General features: G+C 43.9%; 1 protein-coding gene across 1 annotated transcript; it reads right to left on the bottom strand.

The window, feature by feature from the left end:
* Nucleotides 1-827: 827 nt before the first annotated feature.
* On the bottom strand, nt 828-15068 carry LOC135829286 (hemicentin-1-like). The gene is made up of 15 exons (XM_065341689.1): nt 14915-15068; nt 14148-14288; nt 13689-13803; nt 13265-13446; nt 12715-12854; nt 11158-11341; nt 9333-9469; nt 8781-8943; nt 8088-8402; nt 7705-7826; nt 7025-7211; nt 4822-4949; nt 3053-3218; nt 1418-1732; nt 828-961 (listed from the first exon to the last, which is right to left on the bottom strand). The coding sequence occupies exons 1-15, from the start codon at nt 15066-15068 to the stop codon at nt 828-830; spliced, it is 2583 nt and encodes an 860-aa protein (XP_065197761.1).
* Nucleotides 15069-15503: the final 435 nt, after the last annotated feature.

Genomic DNA, 15503 nt, shown 5'->3' on the forward strand with positions numbered 1-15503 from the left:
GGCGCGAGGGTTTTTCCCCAGCTGGCTCGGTCCAGGAAAATTACTCTGACGGTCCCAAGTGGTTCTGCATCATGGCCTATTTCTGCTATCCACTGGCACGCCTATTCTATCTGAGACACTCTGTTCTCAGTCCTTGCTTCCATACCTCACTCGTTATCCGGTTCACATCTGGCTGCGGCCAACTACCCTTCACTTTGTGTCGTGTTGCTATTGCTGTCCATGTCTCTGTGTGTGCTAGTATATGTGGAGGGAGAATATCACCCGTATAGTACAGTTTAATTTCTATCACCCCGTATGATGACATAGTACCAGTCGCTGCTACTCAGATATACTGTACATGTGACAAAGATAAGGGGTTTTATGGCAAAAAACCCGTTTTTAAAAGTGGAGTTTTGTTGTACTAGACCTCTACACATGACGTATTCAGGTTCAAAAGCGAACAGCTTGTTTTGAGCAAACATATCTCCTAGCCTTACTGTGCACGTCGAGAGTTGCTGGATTTCCAGTAGCTATACCACCAGCATACATGTCTTGGTTACTAGCTACACATTGATAGGTGTCTGTATCCGTCACCTCTGTGCCGTAGATGGTCAGTATAGCATCACCTCGGTAGAACGACACTCTTCCCACCAAATCGTCTTTCTGAAGCAGCTACAAGGAAACACAGACAAAATGCAGCGGGGTTTAGAGCTGAAAACGATGCTGTTCCGCATCTAGAAATGAGTTAGACCAAGAAGAATTTCGACACCTATTCCATCTAGTGAACAGTCAAACAAATCTAATGCTAACGGCATGCTAGAACAATATGTTTTATGAAATTAATATGGTCAACAACTCACCAATCCACGCTTGTACCACTCCACAGTAGGTGTGGGGACTCCATAGACATTGCACTTTAGAACAGCAGTATTGCCGGCTAAAACTGATTGGTTTGCCGTCAACAGAAGTTGTACTGCAGGAACTGTCCACAAGAACAATATGAAATCCAAAGACCGAAATGTTAAAATACCAATGCAGGATACAATTTTAATGCTCGATAAAGATTTCAAATGTGAACTGACTTAGAAGAACCTGTAGGCATGCAACACTGATGTGACGGGCATAACAAGCAAGAGAATGAGAAGTGCCCCCCCCCCCCCCCATTTTCCAACATATGACAACAATGGTATGAGGTCAACGTGGATTCCAATCTGTAACAGAGGTATTATAATTATGTTGTTGAATTCTACATTCTCACGATGGCATCATCTCCAATAAGAGATACGTTTATGAGAAGGTGAGATGCTGTGGGTGGGGCTGTGGGCTATGTAGTTGGATGTTTGTGTGTGTGTGTGTGGGATGGGGGGAGGGGGGGGGGGGGTATGTTGTTGAAAAGGCTGATGATGGTGATGATGATATGTTGACCAAATCAGCTTACCATATATATGAACATATGCAGTGGCCTGTGCATCTGGTTTGTGTATGTTCTCCACCACACATGTGTAGTTGCCCTGGTGCACGTCATTCTGTACTGATGGGATTGTGAGGGTGGAGTTCACTACGAAACTTCCGCGTAGGTTGACGGCAGTATTGGGCTGCTCCATGTTGACGTATTGCAGAGTATGGCCACTACTGCTGTTGTACATCCAGTATATATTAGGTGTTGGCAATCCACTGGCTACGCAATACAGGATGACGTCGGTGTCCTGATTTACGCGCTGTGTAGACGGAGGTGTGAGAATCTCCGGCCGCTCTATACACAGAAGAAAATGCAAGTAAAAAGGAATAACAAATTTACTGATTTCGGAACTTAGTTAGGATGGCGTTCCATGATTTCAATTTCTACTGCCCACGTCCGCACAGAGTCCTAGGCTACACTAAATGAATACCTCTACAAATCTCTCCAAATAATAATGATAATAATAATAAAACTCCTCGCCGTTTGGCGGGATAACTAATTCCGAACTAATTCCGAACAGGCGCCGTCCTCGCCGTTTGTTCAAATAATAACACAGGTCGCGTTATGAAGCAGCATAACGATAGATGTGCAAATTCATGATGCCTGGTCCGCTTTTGTCCTGGGTTCACTACCCCCTGCATTGCAGCCACGGGCAAAACCAGCTCAGGCTGAGAGTTCCCTTCATGATTGCTTGTCCAATAGGCGCATTCTGAGCCCACTCAGATCGGTCATGGTCTTTGTCCATTGCCTACTGTGGCAGGGCGTCTGAGGGCATCCTCAGAACATGACCCAGGATCCGGAAACTGCGGACAGCAACGGTGTGCGAGAGTGGCTGTGTGTGTGCTCTGGAATATAGGTCTTTATTGGAGATGATGGCGGGATAACTAATTCCGAACAGGCTCCATAGTTGACGTCTATGTAAGGCGTTCAGCTTCTCCAGTGCAGCCTCCGTCAGTCTCCAGGTTTCGCAGTTGTATAGCAGTGTTGGTAGGACGATGGCATTGTAGAGATGAAGCCTGGTTTCCTCCTAATCTCTCCAAAACAAACTTCAAATTTCCTTTCCTCGATTTTGGAACTCTTCGTTAACAACCCAAACTCCAGAGATGACACACTTCATCATCACGGGTAGGATAAGTGCTGCAAGATGTCAAGAATGCCTGTTGTCGCGCCAAAATTAGCGATCACTCTACAAGAACTATCCTCAGGGTGTGCAGACTCCACTGGAGCCATCTCATCTCTCATGCATTTATACATCACCACCCACAACGGTCTCCCGGCTACAGTACTTCCAAAAAAATACATCAATTCAACATGTTGCCTGATGATCGTACTTCGAAAGTAGTAATATGTTATACTCAGAGTTGCGACACAGCTTCCAATCTCTCTTGTGCATCAATTCGATACAAATTTTCTGCGCAGTCCCTTCCTCAAGCCTATCGCTCCACAAACACACGATAATAAATTGATCTGACTTGGGTGCATGAATTTGATTGCATTTGCTGTGCTATTTGGATATCGATCACATTGGATTTCATCAGCAAATTTAGTTATCCAATGAAATCAATGCATTTTTCCAACAAGTATCAGCACAAAAGCCTGAACGATTTTCCGTACCTGCATATGTGAGAGTGAAGTCCAGGCGAACCTCACCAGCTAGATTTCCTAATTTGACAGTGTAATCGCCTGCGTCATTGTGATTCATTTGGAAAAACGTCAGTGAGTGTCCACTAGCAGAAAGAGAGTATAGTGGAGACAGCGCACTCCATTGGGAGTCAAATTTCTGAAACAAAAAGGGCAAACAGAAGAAACAAAGGTCAATGGTTCCGGTGGTGGTGGTTCAATCCGACTCATTGGCCTGGTCGTGTCCCGTTCACAGCCGAGATGCTCATGTCCTACAAGACTTCTCAATACGCATACTTTTTGTGTTTTGTGAAACACATTCTTCCGTTCGCTGGTTACTACATAATGAAGATTGGTGCACCATGTTAGAAAATCGACGCTGTGAAATAAACCCCGATATCACCACACAATCTACCCTGTCATTGTAGGTATGACAGGTATACAACTACTTTGAAATAGCTTCACAGTAAAATACTTCCTCAGCGGCATTAAGATTGTCGCTTCGCACATCTGTTTGTGACTTGGCTCGTCTTAGTCGGACTGTCGGAATCGCTGTTTTCTGTGTTCGACCATTGGAGCGACCCTTCCTGCGCAATGTCCACTTGTTACTGAAGCCGTGGTGGTCTTGGACTTTGTCGGAGCTCTCTTCCGCACCAAGTAAATTCATCGCACTCCGCACTTTTCCGCCCAGAGCGCATATCCTTTTTCTGGAGTTCGTGCCGTACCACATCATTCGCTTGGGCATTTATCACGACTGCAAGCTTGGGTATAAGAATCCTGAATGCGAAATGCTGAAGTTGACAATGGGAAGAACAAAGTGTTCTCAAATTCCTGAAATGAGCTACGTGTGGCGCATGTTGTTGCGAAGGTGGCAGGTCTGAAAATAGTTCAAAATACCAACAAAATCAGCGAAGCGCTTGCCAAGGAAAGAAGGTGCGGAACTGCTTATCCTACACCACTGGAAGACCGTTACAGTGTACTTGAAAGTGATAGTTTGGTCCGTCGACAATGCTCTGCCTCAATTTCTAGCTGATTTCTTTGCCCTTCCAGGGGACGAAATAAACTCGAAAAATTGCTCTGGGAAGCGACAATTTTAATGATGCGGGGCTAGTAGGTTTTAAAGGAACTATGCACTCTAGCATCCTGAAATGTTTTAGTCTTCTGTTGGTACAACCACTGCTGTATTGGGTTCTTGTTTGTGAATTTTATTTGTTGGGGGGGGGGGGTGTGAGTATGCTGCCATACTGGGTTGTGGACCTGTCTTTCTGTCCAGCTTTTATAGCTCACTCATCTTGAAACCACCGAGGAGCGGGCACCCACATCGCCAGCTGCAGCATGGTAATTTTTTTAAAGATGTGGGACGGCAATGAGCTCAAGCCAGGGACCTCTCAGCTCAAGCAGGCAACAGCAGTATCAATTATCTACCAATTGGGCTTGTTCCGATGGGCCCTAAAAAGCTACATCCGTTATTCATACTATAGGCGATTAAGCTGAGAGTTACGAAACCGCAACTGCTCGTTCTTCTGTCTGTTATGATTAGAAGTAGGACACACTTCAGGCTCTTGAACATTTTGAAAGTTTTCACCAGTATACTTTCATGCCTTATCATCAGGTGAAAATAAAGGCAACATCAAATGAACATGAACAATGGAGTAAATTTAGCAGAGATGTGATAGAAACAACAAAAGGGAAAAAACTTCTGTCTGTAAAGGCGAATATGGTAGTCCAAGATCTAAGATGCAAGCAGCCTTCCTAGTTCCTACCTTGGACCATGTGATGTTGTAGTAAGGAACAGGTGGGTGACCTTGGTGAGTTACTACCGCTTTCAAGGTAACTTGGTCTCCTCTCAGTCCCACTTGTACGGCCTTGTCAGGAGCACCACTCGGTAGAACTGCAGTAGAAGGAACACCATAAGGCATACATGACGATTTTACGATAGGGATTTTCCATTTTTTTTAGAACACGGAGGCTCCACTGCAGCCAATTCATATTATGACCAGTCACCAGCACTACACAAAGGACGTTGACGCTGCAAATTCAAAACTCTGCACTCACATCACCATCACCACAGCGAGGACAATTCCGGTATATAATTGATAATGACAATGACCCTCCACTTTCCAATTTTCCAATGATGTAGATAGCAAGCTGTTTCAGTCATGTAGGCCTCATCAGTACAACTGTGAGCTTTTAAAAGTAAGTCGAGCTACCGACCATGGTGCAAAGGAGGTGGCATCACAGACAATAATTTAAGAAAACTCATTGCTGTAGCGCCAGAGTGCTCAAACTACGAGGAGTACCGGGCAATGTGTAATGCAGCAGCACTAGAGCAGCCTACCCAGAGTGCTCAACAAGACGAATGTCGAGGAGCGTGATACCCAATGCTGTAGACAGCAAGCTGTTTTTCGGCCATATAGGCCCCGATAGGGATTTTCTATAGCCAAGCGCACAGTTTCAAAATGCAAGCACTGCCGCTACCTAATGCTGTTCAATCCTAACTGTTACGCACTTCTATACTTGAAGTACTAGCAGTGGTTAAACAAACGGCGAGGAGACAACAGGAAGATAGTGTAATTACGTTCTAAAAAGTTGTTCAGGCCGTGCTGGGCCACTACTATTCTCTGCACACTGTACTGCTGTAATGATTTTCACACTGTACTGCGCGCCAATTTAGCCCTATAAAGATCAGCCTATTCTTATTTTTCTTTCAGTCAACATCATATGCCTCCACTGATGAGCTCAGGAGGAGCAAAACAGCTGTCTAGAGGGTCATTGTCAATATCAATCTATATACCGGGAATTGTCCTCGCTGTGGTGATGGTGATGTGAGTGCAGAGTTTGGATCGGCCAAGAGCGCAATGTGGTGGTGTGGTGTATTGGATTCCATAATGGCCGGGTAGTCGCTACTTCTTCTCAACTGTACTGCTGTTATAAATTTCACACTGTACTATTAGCACTTTGTTAGTACCCACTTGATGGGTATTTCTCACTTTCATCGTTACAAACCACACTTGTAAATTTCAGCACAGTCACTAGGTGTAGCTACTCTCTAGTTGTTGTATAAAATTTCATCTGTTGCAATGTCCATTAGTTCAACGATGAATCCTCGCGATTTTTGGAAAAAAATGTTCGAATCTTCTCGCTCCACATATACCGTAAAATCCCGCCGGAGCGCCCCGTCTCTCCCATCCGCCCCTCCCTGACTTCTTGTCAGGGACGTGATTGATTGTATCCTCGTATGACTCTGTCGCAGTCTGTGATGCCGTACTGCACTGCAGACGCGTGCTCGTCGACTGCTCGACCCCATTGGAAATGTACTCAACAGTGCCCACCCTCCTGACCAGGGATCGCACAAACCCTGCGTTTTGTCGGGTCTGTACGACTCCTGGCTCTGGACCTTTGGTCGGTGTACGAGATGCACGACCAGTTTTCGTAGGGTGAGTACTTTTTCATGTAGCACTGCATGCGGCAAGTAGGACTCGCCCATCCGCCCCTCCCCACCTGACGCGTCGAGGAGGTAGGGGCGCTCTGGCGGGATTTTACGGTACTGGCACACACAGACACTTAGACAGCAATAGCGACACTACACAAAGTGAAGGGTAGTTGGCCGCAGCCAGATGTGAAAAAATTGTTCGAATCTTTCTCCATTGTTAACATCACTATTAGATCTTCTTTCCTTGTTGTTAATGCACATTTTACCTATCTAATTACACATTTTAATGGGGTAGTCACATGTCCATAAAACTGGTTCTCTTTTGGCGACACTAGGAGCAGAGCATTTCCTTTTTATTGCTGTGCCCTCTGTTTGTGAGAGTATCAAGAGAAACATTAAGAGCTCCGCAATGGATAAAAGGTTTTTCCCCGGGATTGCATTCATATCTCCCATTAACGAGCGTAGTGTAACATCTGGCTAGATCGGTTGTTCAAAACGCCCAGTAGCAGCTCTCTGGCTAGATTGAATCTTACCGTACACTGTCAAAGTCGCCGGAGTGCCTGACACGGTTCCTCCCCAGGTTTTGCTGGGATTAGTGTTGTCAGCAAAACAGTGATAGTCACCACGTTCAATGTACTGGACATTCGTGATGTTCAAGATTGACGCACTCTTGGAGAGATGCACTCTGTTTGACAGGAAGGCCTGACTCGTGTGGAGATCCTTCAATGAACACAAACAGGACAAGTTTACGCAGGGCACACAAATTTGAACATTTCTCACACCAACAAACCAGTGAGAAGACACACATTTTGGATCGATAACTGTTTAACCAAACACCAGTCATGTCTTACTGATTTCGTGTTACTCAAATTACCAATGATCTCTGCATGATAGCGTATTCCAGCGCACAATATACGAGATTAATAACTAACATGGGGAATTAGCGTAAATCAACCAGCATACAAATACATGCACAGTCCTGGAGAGATAAATTCGACTTCCGGAAAAGTACTGCCCTGTGCTTCGCGGCCCTCATTCCACACAAACATACACATGCACTGCCACATATACCCACACACGCATACATACACGCCCACACGCCCACACAACACACTACACTTCACACTTGTGCTGCTTTACTCATTTAGTCGAACTTCTCTGGCCAGAATTCTTTGCGTGGCAAAGGTAACTGATTTCTCTACGTTAGTCATACCTTTCCATCATGGAACCAGGTGAGGCGTGGATTGGTTATACCATACATATTACAAACAAATTGCACTGTCCCACCACGATTGCTGACAACATCCTTAGGGGGTGATAGCTGTCTTGGTGGAACTGTAAAAAGCAAACAAAAAACAAAAAAAACAGAGCAAAGCACAGTTTTTCAGACGTGCTCAAAACAGAACTATGCGCTTCAAAGATACGCTCTACGATAATAATTATTATGTGTTCAGCAGAGTTGCTCTCACGCTACATCCACTTTTTGACACAAGCATCTTGAAACGATAACCAACAGAAGGCAATATTCCATGATTAAGTTTCCATGCCAGTGCTAGACAGAATGTTTTTTGAGGGATATTAATTATGATAGCTTACCATGGACATCCAGGCTTGCTGACGACTTTACACTTGGCGGATGTATGTTGCTGGCCTCACATGAGTATGTTCCTTGGCTGGCATTGTTGCTAACATTTGTAAGCGTCAACGTGGAAAGAGTAGCATAGACTCCCCTCTGCACGGTAGCCAAATCCACATATGATGACATTGTGTAGAGTGCAGGGGACAGCTGGGATGTGTTGTGATAGAAAGTTACTATAGGCACCGGGTTGCCATGAGCGATACATGAGAAGATCGCATTGCCCCCTTGGTTAACTGACACACCTTTCAGAGTCTGAGTCATTGATGCAGGTTCTACAGCAAGAAAACAGGGACGAATTCGCAGCACATCGTGGTCATATCATCAGTCAATTTAGTTATTCTCCGCCAAATAAATCTGAGTTGAAACGTTCTTGTTGGTACTGGATGAGTGAGTGTACCGACAGCCAGAAACACGAAAACATGTTTCACCGCAAATAATTTTGAAATTTGTGTTCTGTCCTATGACGCTTGAACCAGTTTAGATGTGGAAATCCCTGCAGGGGTCATTCAGTATTTCTCCTGACAATCCTCCGCTTGTATACCGGTAAAAAAAACCCTGGTCGGATACATGGCTATATGCTCAAGGTACAGCAGACTAGCATTATGGAGATGCCGAGCACATGAACAAAATTGGATTTTGTACGTGTTTACCTTGATAATGAACGGTGAAGTTGACTTTCACTTTTCCAGCCGAGTTGCCAAGTTCCACAAAATATTGTCCTGCAACCCGATAAATCACAGCTGGTATGGTCAGATTGAGGTAATCGGATGAAAGGTACCTTTTGTTAGCGGCTAACCATGATGTTTGGCCAACCTGGAACACAAGGAAGCACAATGTAATGTTCATCATCAGTCACAACGAAGTACCAGCCACATGCAAAGAACCAGAAAACAAGGGCGCACATCCATGACCACACTCGAGCGAACAAGAAAAATATAGGAACGAGGACTGTCCTCAGAAATTTGGCCCAGTGAGGCTGTTACATGAGATGAGCTGCAATCAGATTTCCCAAGCTCTGTTGTCAACCAGCGAAGCAGCAAAGTATAAGTGAGAAGGAGGCCGTGATGCCATGAATCAAACTATCCAAATGTCCTGTCAGTTCTTTGAACAGCCTCTACCATCAACAACTAGCCATGTTGTTAGACAAGAATGCAGATATGCCTGTCCATCTGTTGAAAAAAAAAACCCAAAAAAACCCTCACCTTGCTCCACGTTATTCCCATTAATTCGACGGCGGGTATTCCAGGATTGAGCAGTTTCACAGCTAGTGTCAGCGGTCGGTGTTGTACGCCAATTACAGTTTGGTGCAAAGCAACAGCTCTCGGTGGCAAACGGTTATCTGAGACGGTTTAAAACAAATGAAAAGTACATCTAAATAACTTTCTTGGAGACAGGAAGCTTACCAGGGAAAGAAAAACTACAAATCTCAAGCTTCTCTTCACCATCATCAACAATAAGGACTCTGAAATTCATGAACCAGTAATATCTCTCAAGTTGTTTACAGACACCCCTGATCCCACTAGTTAATGTAGCGTCCATTTGGTGTTTGTCTTTACACAGTGTGAGTTTTCAGTTCCTCCTGTCTCACTTCTCACCTTCCTTTCTCTTTTTCCCTTTTTTCTCATCACCCCTTGTTCATAAATTCTTCGCTAAATTTATCACCTAATCGTAATGGCTACCACCCTCGTCATGCTACGTGTCCCTATGTTTCATTGGCTCTAGTTGCTTGTATTTCGTTTGAAGAGAATGCCCGAAAACTGGTTCATGAAATTCGGAGTCCTTATTCTTGATGATGGTGAAGAATAGCTTGAGATTTTTTGTAGTTTTTCTTTCCCAGATAAGTACGTCTTTAGTAAATAGCAAGACAGGTAGATAGCCAGGCTTATGCGGGACATTTTCAACGCTCGATGTTTTATGTGATCTATATTTTGATCCAAAGCAACAGCTCTCTGTGACAATTTAATATCAGAAAAAGAACATAAACGAAATAGGAACAACATCATATTATAATGGCTTTCAAGAGAATTTAGCATTCAAGGAATTAGACACAAACGAAGAACATCACATTGATATGAAAAGATACCTAGGTTGCTACTAGAACTATGCAATTGATACAAGTCATACAGATTGTGAGCACAACAATAGTGAGGAGAAGGAAGGGGTGACAACAGCACAATTCAAGTGAGGAAATAAAAAGTATGATAACAAGTAACATACCACCCTGTAATAAGGTGCTACAAATAGGCACACCAAACTACAAGACTGATAAATATGGTGGTAAAGACACACCTGGCAATATGGCGGTAAACACACGCCTGCCCACACACGCTCTCTAGGCTGCCATGCGCTACTTGATGTACCAGCCTGCTATGCCGGATACCGCCAGCCATGCATCGACCAGGCGCCAGGCGCGAACTGATGGTGGTGGTGGTGAGAAGGAGAGCTCTATGCCAGAACTTTGCAGCCTAGAGAGCGTGTGTGGGCAGGCGTGTGTTTACCGCCATATTGCCAGGTGTGTCTTTACCACCATATTTATCAACCATAAGTACAGCTGCAGTGGTGTCTTCAACTTCATTCTCCCAAACTACAAGACAGTAACAAAAGGGACAAACAAACTATCACAGAGAAAGTGTGAGCGTTGTGTGAGTATGCGAGTGTTGTTTCAGTATTTATACACAATCCTTTTGGCGACACTTGTATCACTTGCATAATTCTTGTCTAGTTCTCAAACCTAGGTACTTGTATTATTTGTAGATCTTTTCATATCAATATAATGTTCTTCTTTTTTGTCTAATTTCTTGAGTGACAATAACCACTGATGAAAGTCGCAAGAAGCTGTTCTGAATAGCTATAATTGTACTTTGTACATCCTATTGATAGCCATAATAACATGAACAGTTCATCTTTGTCAGCAAATACCACATGTAAAATATCAGGCATATAATGGGACATTCTACCTTCCACTTCAAAACATTTTCTTCTCCTCTTCCCATCGTTATCATTGTGCGGAGACGATTCATCGCTTACCTGGAGTTAGCGTCCTTTGAGAGATTGTTTTGCTAAACGGACTGGGGCCGACAGACGTCCATGCTCTCACATCAAACAAGTACCACGTGCTGGGCAGTAAGCCAGTGATGACGATATAGAATGTGTTTGATGACACCACCACACTACCTGCCATGGCTGTTGGTGATGCAGTTGAGCCGGGAATCTAGAAATTTCAAATAACAGAACTGATTCTTGTAGACCAACGTCACCTTTTTAACTTAAACATGAATGGGGAAATTAATGGAAATGTTTTTTTGGGAAATTAATATCAAGATAAACAGTACAAAACTGGGCAAAGGAAAGATAGTTGCAACTCTGAGTTATCACGCTCAGTGGCATGCAATCATTAGGACACAAAGATGTTGTATTTCTTGCAAAACATTTTCAGTTGAAAATATGGCATCTGGTGTGTTCTTTATTGTCGTTTCTTTTCCTGACTTCTTCAGTCAGTTTTGAGTCTCACCAGTGTCCCTGCCCTCCCACCCTTCATTTCTGTGCATCTTATCATTGCATTTTTATCACTTTTTGCCGTGATGTGCTTGCCATGGCTACATGATGCCTAATCGCCCTTGAGGATGTACACCCGTTTTTTCCCTCACAACTGCGTCCGACGGAGCGAGTGATTTTTCCCGGCTGGCTCTGTCCAGGAAAATTAATCTGACGCTCCCAAGTGGTTCTTTATCATGGCCTATTTTTGCTATCCGCTGGCACACCTATACTATCTGAGACACTCTGTTCTCCGGTACACATCTGGCTGCGGCCAACTACCCTTCATTTTGTGTGTTGTCCCTATTGCTGTCTATGTCTTTGTGTGTGCCAGTATATGTGGAACGAGAATATTTTTTTGCTACGGCAGTGTTAATTCAAGGAGATCAAGATCAAGGTATCAAGAAACGAAAATGTTTGGGAATCTCGACACCACTGCTTCCAGATTTTACCTTCCCGATAATGCAAAATTATCCAAGCAAGGCATTTTAACATGACTGGAATCTAGCAACTATGCCCTGTTTTCGTGATCAATGTGAACATGAAGAGAGTGTCCAGCAAGTTGTCAAATATAACACCTTATACTAGAATAAACCAATTCAATCAACTTGATTACCAAGAACAGCTTTGGTTACATTGATGCACATTCATTGTCTATGGTGACCTGCTTTTGTGTAACCCACAAGCTTATTCTACTACTTCGAGTAGGAATGGCACACCAAAATACAGACCGGAAAATAGTCAGTAAAACAATACAAGAGAGAGTTTGGAAGCTTTGTCACAACTCCGAGTTTCACGTTTCTCTACGATCATCAGGCAACTGATGGATCCAAAACGGGCAGCCAGAACATAAGGGAGAGCAAGGTGGGAAATTCCAAGGGGTGTCATAGGCGACGCGTATCATAGCGCAAGAGTCAGGTGCAGGCGTGAAGTTGCCAAGTCTTCAGACTTGGGGCTATTCGGACAGTGAAGCACACCACTTGACTACGTCAGTAAAACAATATCAATTCCAGATCATACGTGACTGGCCATAGCTAAAACAATCCTCACCTTGGTCTGCAAGTAATATGATGCTTCGAACTTGACCAATAATCCATTTTTCTCACCGCATGCCACATCGGCCCAAGTGAAATTGATAGTGCTTGGACTAGCTGCAACGGCTTTCACAGTCCGTGGTGCTCCGAATGGCGCTGGCAAGTGAGACATACATGTATGAGGGAAGAGTTGTGCAGCACAGAAACCGTTACGAAACACGATTCAGTGCAAGCTAGACATGGGGAAAGAACTCACCTTACAGACCGGTAAGAATTCGCCTTATACCAGTAAATTACTGTTCTTGAAAACACGTATTCTTTCTAAAATACATGTTTGAGGTCAAGTCAACTTTTTTTATCATGAACGGCTTAGTAATTTTGAAAGGATTAGGAGAACTTCAAATTGAAAGGAACAAACGGGTTAGTAAATCTGATTAGTAATTATTTGTACATGTAACTCTATTGGAATTTCATGATCGATGGTGTTGCGGCATTTCGAAGGCCACAGGCTTGGTCAACTCGGAATAGAAATGTGGTTATGATCAACAATACTAGCTTCCACTTACCGGATTGCACAGTTTCCACGTCGAGCGCTGGGCTATAAGGTCCAAAGCCGATGCGATTTGCTGCTCGTACGCGTATGCGATATGTCTGGTTTGCATTCACGGGTATGCTTGTCCGAAGTAGGTATGGAGGCAGCACCGTTGCATTTGTGACTATTTTCTTCAGGCATGTTTGATAAGAAAACCTGCACCAAAAGCATGAAAAGGAAGGTAAAATTAGTTCACAAAGGTAAAAGTAACCATTTCTCTTATTGGCCCCAGGCCATCGTGAGAATAAAACAATTCTCTAAGACATTAATCTAAGAGTGTGTTGAGGGTGTATGAGTAGGATTAATGGCTGTAGTCCGGACTAACATCATGCATCGAGTGAAGTGTCCAAACCGTTAGCATTAGCATTAGCATCAGCATTACAAAGCACCACACTTACAGTACGGTGTAGTTATCGATGGCAGCGTTGTTCTCTAGTGGTAGCTGCCAGGCGATGCCGACCAGGAATGCCACGTTTTTGGTCAGCGAAGGGGCCAGTGGAGCATCAGGTACCTCTGCACATAATTATACAAGTGGAATACATAGACATAATGTTAATGGAACCTTGGAGTTAGGTCTATTGACATCACCATATTCTAACTGGATCATCAAATGAACATTGATTGCTGCGACAACGGTCAGTTCTATAAGGGCACCGAGGATGAATTGTGTTGGTGACACTCTTCCGTAATACCAGTTTGTACGAAAGTGTAGATTTTGAGGAAAGTAAAAAGTAAATAACGGCTCCTCCTCGACGTCGCCATAGCTAACTATTATCTGTTACTTGCACAGTCTCACGAAGAGTGCAGTTCCAAAGTAAAATGACAGGCCGTTATTTGTTCGTAATGACAGCGCTCACCTAAGACAGTCACAGATGTTTGAGTGATTAAAGTAGCTGCAGGTGTGGTTGCAGTGCAGATATATGTGCCGTTGTTGGATCGTGAAGACCGTGGGATGATTAATGACGTCATTCTGTAGTAAAGCTGACTTGGAAGAGTTCCTTCAACATTAGAAAATGAGCACAACAAGAAGATAGGAGATTGTCAAAGATTTTGAAGAATTAATCGACACGCTACAGTGGCGGTCAAATGTTTCGTCAATTTTTTTACCCGTCTATCGTATCGACACAGCCGCAAAATGTTACCTGTTTATAACCCGGTATCAATAGTGTGCAGCGATAAACTCGTGACTCTTTCTTTCTAATCCCATTGCGATCCAGCGTCTCCGATTTTGTTCTGTATCCGATGCCATTAATGCACAAAAAAGCTCACACTAGAAGACATGAAATTGATTATGATTATGTAATTTCCTACATAACATCCGGGTTCATGTCCTGGTGGTGACAGCGGATTATTTTCTCAAGAATTATCCCTTTTCCATTCCATTTTCCATTCCCTCCACTAATAGACAAGAAATGGTCCGCGCACCAAATGGCTCGCAAATTTTGATGCATTATGAAATGCAAAGGAAGGATAGTTTGGAAAGAGAATAAGTAGTAGATGGACAATGACATGCCAGTCATGGATAATAAATCCTAATGCACAGAGTGGTAGCTGGACAGCTGCATGCCAGTCTTGGAATATCAATCGACTTCAGTTCTTAAAATGGCCATGTTGACATGCCTACCTGTATCTGTTGTACTCATGGAGATCACCTCTTGACTAGTCAGACCAGGTGCAATGATGGTCAATATGGGTGATGGGAAACCACTGTATCCACACGTCACGTTGATCTGGTCTGGTAACACCACCTCGTGCTGCCCTGTGATGTACTGTAGCATGGGACGCACTGCAAATACATGTACATGTAGAAGGAATGGGCGATACGCGTGAGCTTTCCAGCCAGTATGTTTTACCATGCACATATAAGTCATTGCAGACTTCACTTACAACTGTAGGACAGGAGTTCTCAATGAAATCCCATCCGGGGAGTCAGCGCCACGCCGGGCACTGTGCAGCTCTAGACTTGCTAACAATTGCATGGCGGACAGGGCGCTAACTCGAGCGACGTGATCGGATTTCATTGACCAGCACTGTAGTAAACCTGTCTAAGACAATGAATCTGCTCATTATCAGGATAGACCATGCCCGAAAGTTCGTCGGATTCAATTATTTATTTATTTTGAAGTAACGTCTGCAGTGAAGAGACCATATTTGGAAAGTTCGAGTTGAGGTACTCTAAACCACTATAGTATGTCAGGCAGCAGTAGTACCAA

The sequence above is a fragment of the Sycon ciliatum genome, chromosome 13 (genome assembly GCF_964019385.1).
Source record: "Sycon ciliatum chromosome 13, ocSycCili1.1, whole genome shotgun sequence".
Lineage (NCBI taxonomy): Eukaryota > Metazoa > Porifera > Calcarea > Leucosolenida > Sycettidae > Sycon > Sycon ciliatum.